The 22367-nt window shown below is 46.6% G+C and overlaps 1 protein-coding gene across 1 annotated transcript in view; it reads left to right on the top strand.

Moving 5' to 3' along the window:
- The window catches only part of LOC144599054 (IgGFc-binding protein-like), a 188162-nt gene that overhangs the window by 8081 nt on the left and 157714 nt on the right, over positions 1-22367 (top strand). Inside the window, exons 6-18 of the mRNA XM_078409777.1 lie at positions 1100-1344; positions 4457-4740; positions 6198-6475; positions 7883-8481; positions 10091-10652; positions 12376-12575; positions 12678-13058; positions 14130-14416; positions 16104-16384; positions 18811-18948; positions 19395-19651; positions 20285-20369; positions 21557-21628. Of these exons, the coding sequence (XP_078265903.1) occupies positions 1100-1344; positions 4457-4740; positions 6198-6475; positions 7883-8481; positions 10091-10652; positions 12376-12575; positions 12678-13058; positions 14130-14416; positions 16104-16384; positions 18811-18948; positions 19395-19651; positions 20285-20369; positions 21557-21628 (3669 nt within the window). The remainder of the gene's footprint in view (positions 1-1099; positions 1345-4456; positions 4741-6197; positions 6476-7882; positions 8482-10090; positions 10653-12375; positions 12576-12677; positions 13059-14129; positions 14417-16103; positions 16385-18810; positions 18949-19394; positions 19652-20284; positions 20370-21556; positions 21629-22367) is intronic.

Genomic DNA, 22367 nt, shown 5'->3' with positions numbered 1-22367 from the left:
CTATTTTTAGTCAGCTTTAGATTCCTAGTTCCATTAGTAGAACAAAATCTTCTGATCTCTCTATTGCAAAGCTGCTCAGGATAATTGCTAGATCTTATGTAGAATATAGAACAGAGAAAGTGCGGACAAAAAGTGCTGGAGAAACTCACTCAGCAGCACTCTCTAGTTGTTGATTGAATAGTTCAGTGATATTTCGGGTCGGGACCCTTCTTCAAAGGAGGTCCCAAACCAATCCAAGACGTCACCTATCCTTGTTCTCCAGGGCTGCTGTCTCATCCGCTTAGTTACTCCAGCACTTTGCAGCGGGTGAATTTAACTTCCCCAATATTGACTGGTACTTACTCAGTGCAAGAGGATTAGACGGGGCAGAATTGTTAGGTGTATCCAAGAAGGTTTGCCTAAACAGTATGTGAGTAGTCCGACTCGAGGAGGGTCCACACTGGACCTTGTATTGGGGAATGGTCCTGACCAGGTGGCTGGTGTTATGGTGGAAGAGATAGCGACCACAATCCCATAAGGGTTCAAATTGTTTTGAATAGGGATGGTCTGGGTGTTGGGTGAAGGTACTTAATTGGGGCAAATTAGATTGAAATGTCATTCGGCAGAAGCTAGGGAGGGTAGATTGGAAGCAGTTGTTATTGGGTAAATCCACAGATGACCTGTGGGAATCGTTTAAAGGCCAGCTGATCAAGGTGCAGGATCAATATGTTCCAGTAAGGAGGAGGGATAAGGACGGCAAGGTAAGGGAACTGTGGGTGTTGTAAACTTGGTCAGGAAGAAAAAGGAAGCATATGTTAGGTTTAACAAGGTGGCGTGTACGGGGTGATCGCTAGGTGGTGTGGACTCGGTGGGCCAAAGGGACTGTTTCCGCGCTGTATCTCTAAAGTAAAGTCTAAAATGTAATGGTTCATATGCCATCTACCTAGGAAGATGTTAATCCAATAATTATTTACTGCACTAGAATTAATTCTTCTCTGAACTTTATCTGCAAAGCAAACCAAGTCTTTAGACATAAGGCAATCTTGACAACATCCTAGTAAATGGCCAGTCTGCCCCTGAATGCCATTCCATCAATTGATCTTTGTTTTGCTGCTTTTAGAATCATCCTGCATTTTGCAAGGGGACCCTCACTACCTGACCTTTGATCAGCAAACTCACGACTTTATGGGAACGTGCACGTATACTTTATCAAAACTGTGCAATGCCAGCAGCAGTCTGCCTTACTTCAATGTTGAAGCTGCCAACGAGCGGAGATCAGGAAATCCCCACGTGTCCTACGTCAGACATGTCAATGTTGATGTTTACAGCCACAGAATCACGCTGGGAAAGGGGCGCGTGGTGAAGGTAAGGGTTCGATGTGCGAGTGTCTTCAATCGATGTACTCTGGTGCAATCATAACGACAGCCCATCAGCTCTACTACTTCCTCAGAAGATTGGTGAGATTTGATAAGTCGGTGAATATTCTCAGGTGTCGGGCATAGAGTAGAGGGCATATTGACTGGTTGCATCACGGCCTGATTCGGCAACTTGAACGCCCCGGAACAAAGGAGATGACCAGATGTGGTGGAAACTGCCCGGTCCATCAGTGGTACTGACCTCCCCACCGTGGAACTGATTTCTAGGAGGTGTTGCTGTTGTCGCCGATCAACCGGACTTGCATTCATTTTCCAGTCACACTTTATTTACTTGTGCACTAGGAGAGCAGCGCAGTTCCAGTTACTGTACTACTCTGCAATTCCACTTGGAATCGTCAGCTTTTATACAGATTTTGACCGTGGAAATTGTGCATACTCTCTAATTTCTTATCATTGATCACAATACATTTTGGGAAACACTAATACAAATACGATAATACTAATGCAAATAAAACTACAGGCCATTCAGTCATTTATTTATTGGTATTCAATTTTAGTAAGGGTGACTATCAAGAGCCTTGTGCTCTCGGTTACAGCTAGTTGTACCTCAAAGGACACGTATCAAGAACCTTGTGCTGTGCCTCAAAGGGTGACTATCAAAAACCTTGTGATGTACGGCTATCTTAACCCTTGCCATACTGGAGCTTCTACACTGCTGCATTGACTGCCCCACTGTGGAAATGATCAACGGTAGGTGCTGCCTCAAAAAAGCAGCCACCATCATCAAGGACCCACACCGCCCTGGCCTGCTCCCATTTCACTCCTCTCACCAGGTAAAGGTACAGGAGTCTGCAAACAGTGACCTCCAAGTTCAGGAACAGCTTCTCCCCAACATCCATCTGGCTATAAAAACCCTGCAACCTCCAAATAAACTTCGAAGGTACTTATTCACAAAATGCTGGAGTAACTCAGCAGGTCAGGCAGCATCTCAGGAGAGAAGGAATGGGTGACGTTTCGGGTCGAGACCCTTCTTCAGTCTGAAGAAGGGTCTCGACCCAAAACGTCACCCATTCCTTCTCTCCTGAGATGCTGCCTGACCTGCTGAGTTACGCCAGCATTTTGTGAATAAATACCTTCGATTTGTACCAGCATCTGCAGTTATTTTCTTATACTCCAAATAAACTTCAAACTGCACTCTGTCTTGGTTGTGCTAGGGATTTCAGGCTTTTGTTTTGGTTGCGTTAATAGTGGGCTTTTATTTATTTATTAACCTTTTCAGTGTATGTTTATTTTATCTGTGTATGTTTTTTTACATATTGATGCATAAGGTCATAAGTGATTGGAGTAGAATTAGGCCATTCGGCCCATCAAGTCTATGCCGCCATTCAATCATGGCTGATGTATCTTTCCCTCCTAATCCCATTCTCCTGCCTTCTCCCCATAACCTCTGACACCTGTACTAATCAAAAATCTATATCTCTGCCTTAAAAATATCATGTTGTGGTCGCTATCTCCTACTGGTTCCTTTATCTTGTGTTCCCTTACCAAATCCGGTTCATTACACAACACTAAATCCAGAATTGCCTTTTCCCTGGTAGGCTCCACTACAAGCTGCTCTAAGAATCCATCTCGGAGGCACTCTACAAATCTCCTTTCTTGGGGTCCAGCACCAACCTGATTTTCCCAGTCCACCTGCATATTGAAATCTGCCATGACCACCATAGCATTGCCTTTTTAACATGCTAATTTTATCTCCTGATGTAACTTGTACCCTATATCCTGACTACTGTCTGGGGGCCTGTAAATAACTCCCATTAGAGTCTTTTTACCCTTATAATTTCTCAGCTCTATCCACAATGAATCAGTCTTTTGATCCTATGTCACCCCTCGCTAAGAACTGAATTTCATTCCTAACCAACAGAGCCACCCCATCCCCTCTGCCCACCTTTCTGTCTTTCTGAAAGGACGTATAACCCTAATTACAAACATATCTCTGTATGTTTATTAAACATTAATACATATTATACATCTCTATGTATCTTTTTTTAAATATCTATTATGTTATCTATTGAGTACTGTGTTTACAAGCCTATTGTGCTGTTGCAAGTATGAATTTCATTGTTCCATTTCAGTACATATGAAAATTAGACTTTAGATTTTAGAGATACAGCATGGAAACAGGCTCTTCGGCCCACCAAGTCTGCGCCGACCAACTATCACTCCGTATACTAGCACTATCCTACACACTAGGGACAAGTTACTATTATACTGAAGCCTACAAACCAGTACGTCTTTGGAGTGTGGGAGGAAACCGGAGCATCCTGAGAACACCCACGCGGTCACAGACAGAATGTACAAACTCCGGGCAGCGTTGGTTTACTAGGTTAATTCCCGGAATGGGCTTGTATACACTTGAATTTAGAAGGATGAGAGGAGATCTTATCGAAACGTATAAGATTATTAAGGGGTTGGACACGTTAGAGGCAGGAAACATGTTCCCAATGTTGGGCGAATCCAGAACAAGGGGCCACAGTTTAAGAATAAGGGGTAGGCCATTTAGAACTGAGACGAGGAAAAACTTTTTCAGTCAGAGAGTTGTGAATCTGTGTAATTCTCTGCCTCAGAAGGCAGTGGAGGCCAATTCTCTGAATGCATTCAAGAGAGAGCTAGATAGAGCTCTTAAGGATAGCAGAGTCAGGGGGTACGGTTAGAAGGCAGGAACGGGGTACTGATTGAGAATGATCAGCCATGATCACATTGAATGGCGGTGCTGGCTCGAAGGGCCGAATGGCCTCCTCCTGCACCTATTGTCTATTGTCCGTACAGACAGCACCTGTAGTCAGGATTGAACCTGGGTCAAGAATCAAGAGTGTTTTATTGTCACATGTGCCAGACAGAACAATGAAATTCGTACTTGCAGCAGCAGATAGGAAGATGTAAACATAGTACTCTGTAAACAATACAATCAATTGGCGCTGTGAGGCAGCAACTCTATTGCTGCGCCATGGTGCCACCCACAATTAAATGCTTTTGACTCTTGAGATGTGTTGAAATGTCAGTGTGCAGAAGAATCAATTGATCAGTGATGTTGCTGTTGGCAGGTGGATGGAGAAGTGAGAGTGCTACCAGTGTTGGTCACCCCAGATGTTCTCGTCGCTCGGACCGGGCAGTACGTGGTCCTCACCACCAGCTTTGGATTGCGGGTGAAGTTCAATGGCAGACATCGGGCTGAGGTCACTCTCCCCAATCTCTTCATGGCCAAGGTGTGTGGCATCTGTGGAAACTACAATGAAGACAGAAAGGATGATTTTCTGAATCCAGATGGAATAATGGAGCCTGATTCAGCCAGCTTGGGCAACAGCTGGCAGACTCAAAATGACTCCAGGTACGATATAACCAAACTGTTGGGCACCTTTCCATTCCTTTCAGAACCGTCATACAGGCCCACCACTGATTTTCCAGCAACTGGTCATCCGGCACCTTCTTTAATGTGAACAACATAATGAGAGTCCACTTGAAATCCTCCCTGGAAGTCCCCCCGAAAATGTGATGACATGGCCGATCTCGACCTCATCTGGATTTGCCTCCTGTGGCCGGGGCTCTGGATCTCTGGCCTGGCTGGAGCTGGCAGATCCGTTCCCATAGGCGACGTCCGCTGCCAATCGACGGGTGGAATTCGCCCTCTCCGGCTGGGGCTCTGGAACTCTAGCCCAACTAGAGCTGGTGGATCCGTTCCTATAGCTGACCTCCGAGGCCACCTTTGCGGGCCGATATCTTGGCTGCCCGGTGACCTCGGAGGACCGTACTGGTACCATTGTACTCCTCTCAGAGGCCCGGACCTCTGTTGGTCTGGCAAAATGGATAACAGGGCAAGGCTCTGGAACCAAGGGTGCAGGGAAATTGCTGGTGGATCTGTCTTTCTAATTTCCATCATTGTGCCATTTGATGCACCATTGATACACCATAGAAAGCGTGCTGTTGGGTTGCATCACAGCTTGGTTTGGGAACAACTCTGCCCAAGACCGCAAGAAATTGTAGAGAGTTGCAGATGTGGCACAGTCCATCACAGTCTAGTCTTCCCACCATTAATTCCATCCACACCTCATGATGCATCAGGAATATAGCCAACATAATCAAAAACGTGTCCCTCCCCAGTTATGCCCTCATCTCCCTGTTCCCTTTGGACGGAAGATACAGAAGCTTGAAAGAGTGCACCTCTTTAATCAGGCTTGTGAACGGTCTTTCCAGAAGTTTGGGTACTGTCCGATTCACCTCTACCCCATTGCAGACATTGGACTTTATCTCTGGAACTGATGTGCTCCAATGCTGAGAACTACAATGTATATTCCCCTCTGCTCTACCTACTTTACTTGAGTTTGACGATTATATTTATGCAGAGTATCTCCTGATCTGATTAGTTAGCATGCTTTTCACTGTATCTTGGTACGTGACAATAATAAACCTAAATCTAAGCTTAATTCACTTGCAGAGGTTTGAGCTCTGGTTTCCTCACACATTCCAAAGACCTGCAGGTTTGTAGGTTAATTGGCTTCTGTAAATAATCCCTATTGTGTAGGATAGAACTAGTGAATGGGTGTAGTCACTGGTCATATGGACTCAGTGGGCCAAAGGGTCTGTTTCCATGCCATACCTGCAAACTAAATTAAATTAAGGCTCATAGTGTTCTACAATACAGAAACAGGACCTTTAGCCCAACTCGTCCATGCTGACCAAGATGCCCCATCTACACCAGCCACAACTGCCTGCTTTTGGCCCACATCCCTCTAACCTTTCCGAGCTAGGTTTAAGTATTTCTCATTTGTGCTGCTGCTGTTTTTCCAGATGTTCTCCTGACATCGGCATCAGACCAAATTGCTCCATCGATGAAAAGCGGGTCATAGAAAGTAAGGACTACTGCGGCATAATCCTGGATGTGCACGGTCCTTTCAAAGGGTGCCATTACATAGTGAACCCCGAGGTTTACTTTGATGACTGTGTATACGACCTCTGTGCGTTAGGCGTGGACCAGGAGTCTCTGTGCAGCAGTCTGGAGTCCTATGGAGATGCGTGCCAGTCAGAGGGGGCGATAGTGGAAGCCTGGAGGAACGAGACCTTTTGCCGTAAGTGCTTGGCAACAGGCTGCCTGATCTTTCAATGTCACTCAGAGGAGATAAAGTTCATGTTCACAAGTTATTGGAGCAGAATTAGGCCATTCGGCCCATCAACTCTACTCCACCATTCAATCATGGCTGATCTATCTTTCCCTCTCAACTTCATTCTCCTGCCTTCTCCCCGTAACCCTTGACACCCGTACTAATCAACTTTAGAGATACTGCGCAGAAATGGTCTCTTTGGCCCACCGAGTCGGCGCCGACCAGCGATCAGGCCCTACACCAGCACTGTCCTACACACTTGGGACAATTTACAATTATTACCAATTAACCTACTAACCCGCACGTCATTCATGTGTGGGAAGAAACCGGTGCACGGAGAAATCCCACACGGTCACAGAGAAAAAATACAAACTCCATACAGACAGCACCCATTATCAGGATCACGCAAGGCAGCAGCTGTAAGGCAGCAGCCGTAAGGCAGCAGCCCCACCGCCGCGCCACTGTGTTGATCCGCAAGCAGTTAGAAACAGAATTGGCACAGTGGGTACAGTGATAGTGTTGTTGCCTCACAGCAACAGTGACCCGGGTTCGATCCTGACTAGGGGTGCTGTCTGTATGGAGTTTATACGTTTTCCCCATGACCGTGTGGGTTTTCTCCCACATTCCAAAGGCGTGCAGGTTTTTAGGTTAATTGGCTTCTGTAAATTGTCCCTAGTGTGTTGGATAGAACTAGTGTACAGGGATCGCTGGTCAGTGTGGATTCAGTGGAATGAAGGGCCTGTTTCCACGCTATATCTCTAAACTAAACTAGACTAAGAGTCATCGAGTTCTGCAGCACGAAACAGGTTCTTCAGCCCAACTCATCCATGCTGACCACAGTGCCCCATCTACTATAACCCCATCTGCCTATATTTGGCCCACATCCCTCTTAACCTTTTCTATGCATGTATCTGTCCAAATGTTTTTTGAAATGTTGCTTTAGTACCTGCGTCAATGACCTACTCTGACAGTTCATTTCATAGACCCACCACCCTCTGTGTGCAAGTGTTGCCCTTCAGCCTTCTAATAAATCTTATCCTTCACCCTAAATCTATGTCCTCTGGTTCTTGTTACCCATACCTGGGCCAAAGACTCTGTGTATTCACTCCATCAATTCCCATTCTGGTTTTACACCACCTCTATAAGATCAAACCTTAGCCTCCTGCGCTGCAAAGATTAAAGTCCTAGCCTGCCCGATCTCTCCTTACAGTTCAGGCCCTCGAGCACTGGTAACATCATGGTAAATCTTCACTGCACTCCGTCCAGTTTAATGACAGAGTGTATAAACTGTTTGACCAGTTATCTGTGGGGTGAGCGCTGATGGAAGGAATTCCCGGTTAAAGTAACGTGTGAGTGTATGGATTGTTTTCACAGCGCTGGAGTGTGGAGCCAACAGTCACTATGAGCAGTGCAGCACGGCTTGTCCAGCTACTTGTGTCAGCCCACACGCTCCATCTAACTGCTCGGAGCCCTGCCTGGAAGGATGCCTGTGCGACGGTGGTTACGTTCTCTCCAACGACAGATGTGTGCCCGAAGATCTGTGCGGCTGCTGGCATGAAGGCAAGCACTACCCTGTGGGCAATGAATTCTGGACCGATGATACCTGCTCAACTCAATGCCGCTGCCCTTCTACGGGCAGTGAACTGGTGTGCCAGAGCTCGACCTGCCCTGACAATTCACACTGCGGGGTTGTGAATGGAGTGCCTGGTTGCTACCCACACACCTACGGTGTCTGTCGGGTCCACAATGATCCGCATTATAACACCTTTGACAAGGAGACCCTTCACTTCATGGGTAGCTGTACCTACTTGCTGGCCAAGCTGTGTGTAAACTCCTCCTCGCTTCCCTACTTCAACATCGAAGCGAAGAATGAACATCGTGGTAACGCCAAAGTGTCTTATGTTCAGAAGGTTCTGGTAGCAGTTCATGGTCACGAGGTGTGGATTGTCAAGAGGGAACGTCACCGTGTGGTGGTAAGCTTCTCACTGCAAGACTGAGTCTGCTAAACTACTGCACATTTTATCCATCTTTTGTTTGTTGTCATCGCTTCCGTAATACTTTTTATTTGAACATAGGTTCTAGGAGCAGAATTAGGCCATTCGACCCTTCAAGTCTACTCCACCATTCAATCATGGCCGATCTATCTTTCCCTCCCAACCCCATTCTTCTGCCTTTGTCCCATTATCCCTGACACCCAAACTAATCAAGAATCTGAAACAAAGAGTGTAGGAAAATAACTGCATATGCTGGTACAAATCGAAGGTATTTATTCACAAAATGCTGGAGTAACTCAGCAGGTCAGGCAGCATCTCAGGAGAGAAGGAAACAAAGGTGCCAGTGACTGGGAATATATTGTGCAGTGAGTTCAGTTAAGGTAGCATCTCCATTTTGTATCCAGACTTGTCCCGCCCCGGCCATTACCTCTTCTACCCGCTCCCGTCCGGCACAAGGAACAAAAGATGACAGCTCCCGCATATGTAAATATGCAAGAAGAATTTTATTGTGCAGTTGCATATGTGACAAATAAAGCAATATTGGTCAATAAAGAAATGAAGCTTGAAAGTGCACACTACCAGACTCAGGAACAGCTTAGACTCATCGAGACACGCAGCATGGAAACAGGCCCCTCGGCCCAACATACAAGCCGATCCCCTGTCTACACGAGTCCAACCTACCCGCGACTTCTCCAACTTTAGATAGTTCCTCTGTCCCTCCCGTCCCCTCCTCCTTCCCAGATCTCCCTCTATCTTCCTGTCTCCACCTATATCCTTCCTTTGTCCCGCCCCCCTGACATCAGTCTGAAGAAGGGTCTCGACCCGAAACGTCACCCATTCCTTCTCTCCCGAGATACTGCCTGACCTGCTGAGTTACTCCAGCATTTTGTGAATAAATATCTTCAATTTGTACCAGCATCTGCAGTTATTTTCTTATACTACCCGCGATTGGCCTATATCTCTCTAAACCTTTCCTATCCATGTACCTGTCCTGTACCTTTTAAATGTTGTTATCGTACCTGCCTCAACTAACTCATCTGGCAGCTTGTTCCATACACCCACCAGCCAATGTGTGAAAAAGTTTCCCCTCAGGTTCCTATTAAATCTTTCCCCTCTCACCTTAAATCATTTAAATCACTAAATTGTCCTCTGGTTCTTGATTCCCCTACTCTGGGTAAAAGACTGAGCATTCACCCGATCTATTTCCCTCATGATCTTATACACCTCTGTACGATCAGCCCTCGGCCTCTTGTACTCCAAGGAATAACTCCAAGAGCTTCAGAACAAATTAGAGCCGGCACCGATGACCAAGGAAAGGTGGAGCCCACAATGGTCCATTGCTGGCAGTGGAAGACGTGATGATGAAGGGATATAGGGACGACTAGAGTGGGGCATGAGCAGAGAGAGAGGGAATGCAAGTTTCTTTACATTAGGGAAATCACATTCATACCACTGGGTTTTATCTGGCCAAGCGAAACATGAGTGCTGTTCCTCCAATTTGCCTGTGGCCTCACTCTGCCAGTGGAGGAGCAAAGTTCTCTAGTTGTTGGTGTGTGTTGTATGATGCAGGGTTTCCTCTTGTGCTCAGGTCGATGACGTGTGGATGACCCTCCCTGTCCGTCTCGCTGACGGTGCGGTGAGCGTGAGCAGGAGCGGCAGGTATGTGGTCCTGTCCACTGACTTTGGCCTGGACGTCTCCTACGACACTGACCACTCGGTGAAAGTGATACTGCCCAGTACCTACTTTAACCAGACTTGCGGCATGTGCGGTAACTACAACGGACTGAGGAAGGACGACCGCATGAAGCGTGACGGGGAGCAGGCCAGAAATGACAACGAGCTGGGGAACAGCTGGAAGGTGTGGGCTGATGAACCAAATTGTGACCCGGGCGAGGCAGAGGGGTGCCCGCCCGCTGACGAGGAACGGTACAGCGGCGACGCTTTCTGCGGTCTGATGACCAGTCATCAGGGCCCGTTTGTGGACTGCCACTCTGTCATCAACCCCAATGGCCTGTTCGAAAGCTGCGTGGTTGAAATGTGCTTGTTGGAAGGACACCAAGAAGCACTGTGCAATTCCCTGCAAACCTACACCGATGCCTGCAAGGCTGTGGGAGTCAGCGTTCAACCCTGGAGGAACTCGACTTTCTGCCGTAGGTGTTATCTCGTTGCCACCCTTAAACGTTGGTTCCACGTTTGCCAGTTAGCGGCCTGGCGTGATGTTGCCTCAGAGAATTGCCCTCTCATAGAACATAGGACATAATGCAGTGCAGCACAAGAACAGGACCTTTGACCCACAATGTCTGTGCTGAGCATGATGCCAAGACCAACTCTTATCTGATTGCACATGATCCATTTCCCTCCATTCCCCGCATACAGTCATAGAGTCATACAGCGTGGAAACAGGACCTTCGGCCCAATTTGCCCACGCCCACCAACATGCCCCATCTACATTAGTCCCACCTGCCTGTGTTTGGCCCATGTCCCACTAAACCCATTCTATCCATCTACTTGTATAAATGTTTCTTAAACGTAGCGATAGTACCTGCCTCCACTACCACCTTCAGCTGTATGTTCCATACATCTACTAACCTTTGTGTAAAAAAGGTACCCCTCAGATTCCCAGTATATCGTTCACCCCTCACTATAAACCTATGTCCTCTGGTTCTCGATTCCATGATGTCAAGATCAACTCTTATCCGCCTACATCATCTATATCCCTCCACTCCTTGCATATCCACGTGCCTATCTAAAAACCTCTTAAACACCAGTGGTGTATCTTCACCACCACCTCTTGGCAGTGTGTTCCAGGCACTCACCACCCTCTGTGTGGAAAAGAAACACCCCCATACATATCCTTTACACATTACCTTTCTCAGCTTAAAGTTATGCATCCAACATTTGACATTTCCATCCACAACACAACGTAACACAAGAAAATAAGAGCAGGAGTAGGCAACTAGATTCATCATAGCCTGCCCCACCATTCAATCTGGTCTCTGCTGATCTATGTTGGCCTCTTACTTTGTAGCTGTGTCCTTTTATATTTTGAAGCACCTACCACCCTCTGTGTAAATAAAAACCTGCCCGGCGCCACCTTTAAACTATGCCCTTCAGACATTAACGTTATGCACTCCAATCTTTGAAATTCCCATCCTGGGAAGAAGATTCTGACTGCTTGCCCATCCATGTCTAACATTTTTATACACTTCCATCAGGTCTCCCCTCAACCTCCAGTGCTCAAGAGAAAACAGTCCAAGTCTGTCCAATCTCTCCGTGCAGTTAATACCCCCAAACCAGGCAACTTTCTTATAAATCATCACTGCACCCCCTCCAAAGCATCCACGTCTTGAATTGGGGTGACCAGAACTGCACGCAATACTCTAAATGCTGCTGAACCAAAGTCCAGTAAAGTTGCATCGTGATTACCTGACTCATGCCCTCAATGCCCCAACCAGTGAAGGCGAGAACACTATAAGCTTTCCTTACCACTCTATCTACTTGTGTTGCAAATTTCAGGGCGTTATGGACTTGGACTCCAAAGTCCTTCTGTACGTCAATGATCTGAAGTTTAGTTTTCTTAGATTTAGAGATGCAGAAGGGAAACAGGCCCTTCAGCCCACTGACTCCACACTGGACCAGCAATCACCCATACATTAATTCTATCCTACACACTAGGGACAATTTACAGAAGCCAATTAACCTACAAACCTGTGTGTCTTTGAGATGTGGGAGGAAACCAGAGACAGCACCCATAGTCAGCTTTGGACCCGGGTTTCTGGAGCTGTAATGCAGCAATTCTACCACTGTGCCACTGTGCCGCCCTGAGTTGTGTGAATCCAAGTGTGAAATGTTCTGTTCCTTCTCTGCTTCCAGCTATCAGATGTGAACCCAACACCCATTACAACATGTGTGCCAGTGCATGCCCGGCCACTTGCTCTGACCGCTTTGCTTCAGATAACTGCAGTAAACCTTGCGTGGAGGACTGTGAGTGTAACCATGGCTTTGTCGTCAGTGGGAGCATGTGTGTACCCGTCACCAACTGTGGCTGCACGCACAAGGGCAGGTACTACCAGGTACGTCGGGCGCGACCGGGGAGCGCGTTGGTTTCTGTCATTGCAAGTTTCTGTATTCCAATGCTGCAGTGCTGAATGTAACCCTCGCTGTTTGTGAATCAGAAAGGGGAAATGTTCTGGGAAGAAGGATGTCAGGAGAGGTGCCGCTGTGCTGGCAACGACCGAGTGGAGTGCGAGCCGGGATCTTGTGGAGCGGGAGAGGTTTGCAAAGTTCAAGGCGGCAATTTGGGATGTTACAGAGCGGACACCGCCATCTGCCACGTGTACGGTGACCCACACTACACGACCTACGATGGGAAGCTGTACCATTTCCAGGGTGCCTGCAATTATACCATGACGGAGACCTGTGGGAATACATCTGTCCGATTCTCTCTGACCAGTAGAAATGAACGCAGAGGTAGTCAAACGTGGTCGATCCTTAACTCTGTCGCCTTGCATCTGGAGAACCTCCACATCGCAGTGCGGAAACATAAGCATGTTTATGTGAGTATTACATTCTGCTGGGGACACTTTTCAGCATGGTGTTGGAGAAAGATCACTGAGACCACACACTAACACTATCCTACACACAAGAGGCAATTTACAATTTTACCAAAGCCAGTTAACCTACAAAACTGTACGTCTTTGTAGAGTGGGAAGAAACTGGATCACCCAGAGAAAACCCACATGGTCACAGGGAGAACGTACAAACTCTGCACAGGCAACCCCAAATGGTCAGGATCAAACCTCAATCTCTGGCATTGTGAGACAGCAGTTCTACCGCTGCACCACTATGTCACCCAATGTTGGTAGTTTGGGTATTGGGTAATTCGGTAATGCAACGCAAGTTACAGGACTAACTCAACGGGTCAGGCAGCATTAGTTTTAGTTTTTAGTTTTGGACATACAGCGTGGAAACAGGCTCTTTGGCCAACCGAGTCCATGTCAACCAATGATCATCCAGTCAGGCAGCTTCTCTGTGGACATGGACAAGCGATATTTCAGATTGGGATCCTTCTTTGGACTGATTGTAGTCACGGGGAGAAAAGAGGTCCCTCTATTCCTTGCACTTCCGTGTGCCTATCTTAAACTCTCTTAAATGCCACTATTGTATCTGCCTCCACCACCATTCCTGTCAACACATTCCAGGGCGCCACCACCCTCTGTGTAAAAAATCGCACCTCCATTAAACTTTTGCTCTAGAGCTATGTCCTCTAGTGTTGGACATTTCAACACTGGGGAAAAGGTTTTGACTGTCTACCCGATCTATGCCTCTCGTGATTTTATACACAAAGCTAAGAAGACGTTTGAAAGTGACTGTAAACCCAGAGGGAGTGATAGAGGTGGAAGGGCACTGGGGTGGGTGGGTGGGTGGGTGGGCGGGCGGGCGGGCGGGCGGGCGGGCGGGTGGGTGGGGGGGTGGGTGGCGGGGAGTGGAGGAAGGACAATGGGAGAAATGGGTGTGTACTTGGGGAGGGAGGGTTGGGAAAGAAGAAATATAATGTGTAGGGGTGTTACCTGAAATTGGAGAGTTCAGTGCTCATTAACTTCACTAACTGGTGGTGTTTTGTGCAGGTTGATGGGGTGAAGGTTGAACTCCCTGTGAGACCCAGTCCTTCGGTCGAACTGTCACTGGTCGGGCCGTTTGTGCTGCTTGAGACCGACTTTGGTCTCCAGGTGAAGTTTGACGGGGATCACCAACTGGTAGTCATAGTGGACGAGCGATACAGAGGACAGCTGTGTGGCCTGTGTGGGACCTACACCAACAACCTGCTGGATGACTTTGTGAAACCCGACGGAATTCTTGCCTTGGATTCCAATCAGTTTGGAAACAGCTGGGCGGTCACTGATGGGGACTGGATGTGAGTGTTTCTGTCACTTATTAAGTTATGACAAACGTTACAATATCTTCAGATTGAGTAGTCTGGGCAAGTGTCAAAGCAAATGCGGTTGGTTGATGTTCAGGTACGTTGGGGCAAGACAGAAGATAGTCAAATCAATTCCTGTGTCTTGTCTTGAAGGACAATAGCACAATGTCATAGAGTCATACAGCGTGGAAACAGGCCCTTCCACACAACTTGCACAAGCCGACAAACATACCCCATCTACACTAGTCCCACCTGCCCACTTTTGGCCTCTAACCCTCTAAACGTTCCCTATCAATGTACCTGTCCAAATGTTTTAGTTTAGTTTAGAGATACAGCGCGGAAACGGCCCTTCGGCCCACCTAGTCCACGCCGATCAGCGATCTCCACACACTAACACTATCCTACACAATCTAGTGACAATTTACATTTATACCAAGCCAATTAGCTACTGATCTATACATCTTTGGAGTGTGAGAGGAAACTGGAGCTTCCCAGACACAACCTGCGAAGGTCACGGGGAGAGCATATAAACTCCTTACAGCCAAACACCCGTAGTCAGGATTGAACCCGAGTCTCTGGTGCTTTAAGGAGGCAGCTCTTTCACTGTACAATCGTGGTATAGCAAGTGGTGTGTTTAGATGATGTTCAGGTATGTTGGGTCAAGACAGAGGTTTCAAGGAGATAGTCAAATCAACTGTTGTGTCTTCTCCTGAAGGCCAGTTGAACCTGGAGTCATAAAATCGTACAGCATGGAAACAAGACCTTCCGCCCAACTTGCTCGTGCTGACCAAATTATCCCATCTACACTAATTCCACCTGCCCACGTTAGGCCCATATCCCTCTAAACCTTTCCTATCCATGTACCTGTCCAAATGTCTATTAAATATTGTTATACCACTTAGCGGAGAAATTAAATTATTTTCCCCGTATTTCGTTCAAGATGTATTTGTCTTTACAATTGCATCATTAAATAATGTTAGAATCATAGAGTCATACAACACAGAAGCAGGTCCTTCGACCCAACTTGTTAATGCCGACCAAGATGCCCCATTTAAGCTAGTCCCATTTGCCTGTGTTTGGCCCACATCTGTCTAACCTTTCCAATAAATGTACCTGTCCAAGTGCCTTTTAAATGTTGTTATAGTACCTGCCTCAACTACCTCCTCTGGCAGCTCATTCCATATACCAAACACCCTCTGTGTGAAAAGGTTGCCCCTCAGATGCGTCTTAAATCTTGTCCTTCTCACATTAAATATATGTCGTCTTGTTTCTGATTCTATGGGAGCACCTCTCAGCTTCTTGCCCATCCTCTCCATCTTGCCCCAACCCTCACGTTCTAGCAAAAGAAGAGAAGTTCATTTGGGGAGAATGAGAGGTTTAGTTCAGTTTATTGTCACGTGTACCAAGGAACAGTGAAAAGCTTTTTGTTGCGTGCGATCCAGTCAGCAGAAAGACTATACATGATTACAATGGAGCTGTCCAGAGTGTACAGATACAGGATAAAGGGAATGACTTTTAGTGCAAGGTAAAGTCTAAATCAAGTCCAAGATAGCCTGAGCGTCTTCACTGAGGTAGACGGGAGGTCAGGACTGCTCTCTAGTTGGTGAGAGGATGGTTCAATTGCCTGATAACAGTTGGGAAGAATCTTTACCTGAACCTGGAGGTTGTTTCTGTTGCACAGGTGTGACCCATCTGCTCCACTCCCGCCGACCTGTGAGGCACCATCAAACGAAGAGGGAGAGAGATATTGCAAGATTATTCTGGACAACCCCGGTCCATTTAAAAACTGCCACTGGCAAATCCCGCCTCAGCTATACTTTGAGAGCTGCGTCTACGATCATTGTGTTACCGGTGGGGATTCTGTGCAGTTGTGCAACACCCTGGAGTCTTATGCTTCAGCCTGTGAAGCAGCTGGCGTTCTGCTGGGCGATTGGAGGCAGCAGAGCGGCTGTGCAGACAAAAGTAAGTTGCCTATCTTCTGCTTTATCCCTGCATCTGATTAATGGAGACATCCGAGATATAAATAAACCACATTTTCCCTCAGAAACTGCAGCTGCACACGAAGAAACAAGGAACTGCAGATGCTGGCTTACAAAAAGACACAAAGTGCTGGAGTACACTCTTCAGTTTACTTTAGAGGTACAGCATGGAAACAGGCCCTTCAGCCCAAAGAGTCTGTACTGACCAACGGTCATTCAGTACAGTAGCACTATCCTATACACTAGGGACAATTTACAATTTTTACCGAAGCAAATTAATGTACTGGGAGTGTGGGAGGAAACCTGAGCACCTGGAGGAGACCCACGCAGTCACAGTGAGAACGCACAAACTATCACAGACAGCAGCTGTAGTCAGGATCGAACTCGGGTCCCTGGCGCAGTAAGGCAGCAACTCCACCACTCTGCCACTGTGCCGCCCTAATGGGACAATGATGGGCTGAATAGCCTACTTGTACTCCTATGGCATATGAGCAACTCAGCAGGTCAGGGAGCATCTCTGGAGAACATGGATAGGTGCCATCTGGGTTCTCCACTGGAGATGTCTGAAGAAGGATCCGGATCCAAAACGTCACCCATCCAACTTCTCCAGCACTTTGTGTCTTTTTTTTCCAGCTGTTAATGAGTTGTTTGAATATGGTTACACAAATGATGTTTAGGTATTTCCATTTTATTGTCTACTTATGAATTGTGCGGCGTAGCAATATTTTTGAGTAACGTCTACAAGATTTCTGACGTTTACAAGTTCTCATTACAAGCTGCGTTTGCATACATTGATTGATTTTCTGTCACCATGTCAGGCGAAGATTTAAAAAACTGGTAAAAATGGTACAAAATTCATTCAGACCTATTTCTTGATCTGTTTCTGTTTAATTCAGATCTGTTTCAGATCTGTTTCTTGATTCTCCTACCCTTGGTAAAATGTTGTGCATTCAAAATAGACAGTGTACATTCAGCTCGGGACTCCTCCTCAATGTCTTTATGGAATTAAACACAAAGGAGGAGGAACTCAGAAGCAGGCAGCATTTAGGGTGTGAATGGACAGACAGCATTTTGGGTCGGTACCCTTCTTCAAACTGATTTACTTTACTTTAGTAGTTACCTTTGTTTAGAGATGCAGCATGGAAATAGGCCTTTCGGCCCATCAGGTCTGCGCAGCCAGCAATCACCTCTAGCAAAGTTACAAGGATCACTGGCACTAAGCTACACACTAGGGATAATTTTCACAGTTTACTGATGCCAATTAGCCTACAAACCTGCACGTCTTTGGAATGTGGGAGGAAACCAGGGCACCCAGAGAAAACCCACGCGGTCACAAGGAGGATTCGTACAAACTCCGTTTAGAGCGGAGCACCCATTGTCAGGATCGAACCCAGGTCTCTGACACTGTGAGGCAGCAAATCTACCACTGAGCCACTGTGCCGCCCTGAGGGTTTGGTTTGGAAGATGTGATCGGGTTGGAGTCAGGTGGTGGAGATGGAGGTTGGACCTGAGACCCAGAGAAACATTGGAAACAGAGGGAGGGGTTGAAGGTATGGTGATGAACTGTCAGTCCAGTTCGAAAGCAGGACAACATTGAACGTGAAGCAGTATAGCACAGGAATAGGCCCTTCGGCCCACAATGTGCTGAAAATAACGTTGAAGCCAACCCGCCTCTGCCTGCATGTAATCCATATCCCTCCATTCATTGCATATCTATGTCCCTATCCAAAAGTCTCTTAATCACTGTTATCGTATCTGCCTCCACCACCACCCTTTGCAGCGCATTCCAAGTGCTCACCACCTTCTGTTTAAAACAAAACTATTCCTGCACATCTCTGTTAAACCTTGCCCCTCTCACCTTAAAACTATGGCTGCTTTTCTTTGACATTTCTACCCGAGGAGAAACGTTTTGACTGTCTATCCCATCTGTGCCTCATAATTTTATATACTTCTCTCGGGTCTCCCTGCAGCCTCCGATCCAAGTCAGTCCAAACTCTCCCTGAAGCTAATACCTGCCTAATTCAGGCATCATTCTGGCAAACACCCTCTCCACCCTCTCAAAGCATTGAGAGAAGATAGTCACCTGGAATAGCGTGATATTGAACATATAGAGTTATTTCTACCTGTTGGAGAAACAGAGAACTACAGATGCTGGTCTGAAGAAGGGACCCAACCTGAAACATCACAGATCCTTTTTCTCCAGACTCTAAAAAGGGGTCCTGACCTGAAGCGTCACCCATCATTTTTCTCCAGAGTCGGAAGAAGGCTCCTGACCCAAAACGTGACACGTCTGTTTTTTCCAGAGATGCTGATTGACCTCTCAGTTACTCCAGCATTTGATGTCTATCTTTACTTCTACCTGTTGCTGAGCACATTCAATCGACTGATCTGACTGTATGAAACCCACAGGTTGTTTCTGGGATTGTAACTTTGATAGTGACCTGTGCCAATGGACGCAATCCAAGGCCGACACGTTGGACTGGAAGCGCATCAGTGGGCCGACACCCTCGCCTAACACAGGGCCCACCTATGACCACACCACTGCAGGTAGGTTTAGTTTATTTTGTTTAGTTTATAGATACAGCGCGGAAGCAGGCCCTTCAGCCCACCTAGTCTGCGCGGGCCAGAAATCACCCCGTACACTAGCATTATCCCACACACTCGGGCCAATTTACAATTTTTACCAAAGCAACTTAACCGACAAATCTGTACATCTTTGGAGTGTGGAAGGAAACTGGAGCATCCAGAGAAAACGGTAAAGGGGAGAACGTATCATACGATACGATAAAACTTTATTCATCCCCGGTGTGAAATTAGTACAAACTCTGCACAGACAGCACCCGTAGTCAGGATCGAACCCGGGTCCCTGGCACTAAGAGGCAGCAACTCTACTGCTGCACCACTGTGCCGCCCTTGTGAGGTGGCACAAGGTCCGTGCTGAGTCTTTGCACAGTGGGTTTCTTCCTGACCGACAAAGCTTCTTGTGTGCACAGGTGGTCACTACATTTACTTGGAAGGCAACGATGGCAAACCAGGAGACCGAGCCCACTTGGTCAGCCCTCCATGTGCAAACGGAGGGGCTCACTGCATGCGATTCTGGTACCACATATTTGGAGTGGCCCGAACTATGATGTTGAACGTTTACCAGGTTGAACATGGAATGATGAACCTGGAGTGGTCGGTGACTGGAAATATGGGCAACAGGTGGATAATGGGAGAAATAGACTTCTACCTCCCTCCAAATTCACAGGTAATCTGCAAGAATCAGACATGAGGTCCCTCTGGATGGGAGAAATCAGGGAAAATCAACGATCAAGTGGAAGCTATTTAGCGCATTGTGACTGTGATCTAGTTAAGTTTAGCGACACAGCACGGAAACATACCCTTCGGCCCACCGAGACCACGCCAATCAGCAATCATTCTGTACACTAGTCCTTCCCACACACTGGGGGCAATTTACAATTTACCGACTATTCATCAGTACACATGACACTTTGGAGATACAGTGTGGACACAGGCTCTTTGGCCCACCAAGCTGACCAACCATCATCCAGTACCCTAGTTCTATCCTACAACTATAGTCAATTTACAGAGGCCATTTATTCCGCAAACCTTCACATCTTTAGAGTGTGGGAGGAAACCAGAGCCCCCGGAGAAAACCCACGCGGTCGCAAGGAGAACGTACAGAACTCCATGAGGCAGCACCCCGAGTCAGGATTGAACCCTGGTCTCTGGCACTGTAAGGCAGCAACTCTACCACTGTGCCACTGCGCTACCTAATTGCATTGGATTGTATGCAAACAAAGCCTTACCTTGTGTCGAGGTACATGTGACTACAAAGTAACTAGGGTGCACTATGATACTGTGATCCTTTCTCTGACAGATCATCCTTGAAGCAGTTCGTGGCAATGACTACCGGAGTGATATTGCTGTGGATGACATTTCCTTCCACGCCGGATGTTGTGGAGGTTGGTTTGACGTATATAGGAGCTCCTTTGGTTTTAAATGTGAACAATACTTATTCAAGCATTGGTGTCCGCGATGACGATCAATGTTGCACTGATTCTCCTTCTTGATGCACAGTTGACAGTAACCATAAGACTATAGGACATAGAAACAGAATTAGGCCATTCAGCCCATTATGTCTACTCTGACATTCGACCATGGCTGATCTATTTTTCCCTCTCAACCCCATTCTCCTCATAACCTTTGATGCCCTTCCTAATCAAAAACCTATCAATCTCCGCTTTATAAATTGACTTGGCCTCCACAGTCGCCTGTGGCAATGAATTCCTCAGAAACACCACCCTCTGGCTAGAAATTCCTCCTCATCTCCATTCTGAAGGTACGCTTTTATTCTGAGGGTTTGCCCACTGGTCCTAAACTCTCCCACTACTGGAAACATTTTCTCCAAGAAACAGAAACATCCACTCTGTCTAGTCCTTTCATTATCCGGTAGGTTTTAATTTCCCCCTCTGCCCCCCCCCCACCACATCCTTCTAAACTCCAGCGAACATAGCTTTCAAACACTACAATAAATGGTGCCATAAATGTGCTTTACTAGAATGTTATCAAACAAATGTGTGACACTGTGAGACGTAAATGATATTCGGGCAAATGATCAAGAAATTAATCAAACAGATAGAAACTGCAGCAAATAGTTTGGGCAACATCTGTGGAGATGTGGAGAGAGGAGATGAACTAAGTTATTAGAATACTGTAAACAGCAGGAGAGTTGTTTAACTCCCAGGAAGATAACAAAAGTGATGTAAAAGTGATTTAAGGTGAGAGGGGAGAGATTTCATAGGAACCTGAGGGGCAACCTTTTCTCGGAGCGGTTTGGTGGGTTTATGGAAGGAGCTGCCAGAGAAGGTAGCTGAGGCAGGTAAGATAACAGCATTAAAAAGACATTTGGATGGGTACATGGATATGAATGGTTTAAAGGGATATGGACCACATGTGGGTAGGTGGGACATCTTGGTTAGTGTGGATGTGTTGGGTCGAAGAGTCTGTTAACATGCTGTATGAGTCTATGACTGTGGACACACTTTCTGTTGTCCTCTCATCAGTGGGCTGGGAATGGGATCAAATGTGTTACTGTATGAAAGTTAAGGCAGTGATAAACTTCTAAGTCTGTGCCATCTTTTGCCAACAGTGGGATGTGACACAACAACTGCCACCACCACCACCACCACAATGATAACCAGCACTGTGAAGTCTGATAAAGGCAAGCAATGTGCATGTGAATTGGGACCTTCATTGTGCTGCTTTTTATTGGAGTGTAACAGAATGGTTGAATTCCTGGCATAGCAAGAGGCAATTCTGCCCATCGTGAGCATGCCAGACAAAGAACTTTGCAGTTTTCTTGTTTGTTCCAGTTTTCAGTGTGTCACCTTCTAGGTTGGGGCTTTTCAGCTTCAACTTTAAGCTTCTTCCTTGACGTCTTTCCAAAAACATCATAACCACATAATAACATCACCCTCATGTTTTATACACCACTAAACGTTCACCGCTGAGCCTCCTGCGCTTCAAGGAATAAAGTCCTATAGGTTGAGGTTCAGATTTATCATTGTTACGTGTACCGAGGTACAGGCAAAAGATTTGTTTTGCATGCGATGCAATCAAATCATATACATAGTTATAATCAAGTCAAACTCAACTACAATAGGTAGAGCAAAGGGGAAGATATATAGAGTGCAGAATATACTTCTCAGCATTGTAGCGCATCAGGACCATGGACAATGTCCAATGTCTGCAATGGGAAACAGGTGAATCAGGTAGAACCCTAGCTGATGGAAGGACCATTCAGAAGCCTGAAAACAGAGGAGAAGAAATTACTCCGCACTTAAAGGTGATACGTCCTTTTAATTTTTGGTATCATCTGTCAGACGGGACCTGGTAGAAGAAGGAATGACTGGGTGGAACAAGTCTTGGGATTATGTTGAGCATGGAGAGGGTAGAGAAAA

The sequence above is a fragment of the Rhinoraja longicauda genome, chromosome 13 (genome assembly GCF_053455715.1).
Source record: "Rhinoraja longicauda isolate Sanriku21f chromosome 13, sRhiLon1.1, whole genome shotgun sequence".
Lineage (NCBI taxonomy): Eukaryota > Metazoa > Chordata > Chondrichthyes > Rajiformes > Arhynchobatidae > Rhinoraja > Rhinoraja longicauda.
Note: the sequence above shows the minus strand (reverse complement) of the source record. Positions and strands in the feature narration are given on the sequence as shown.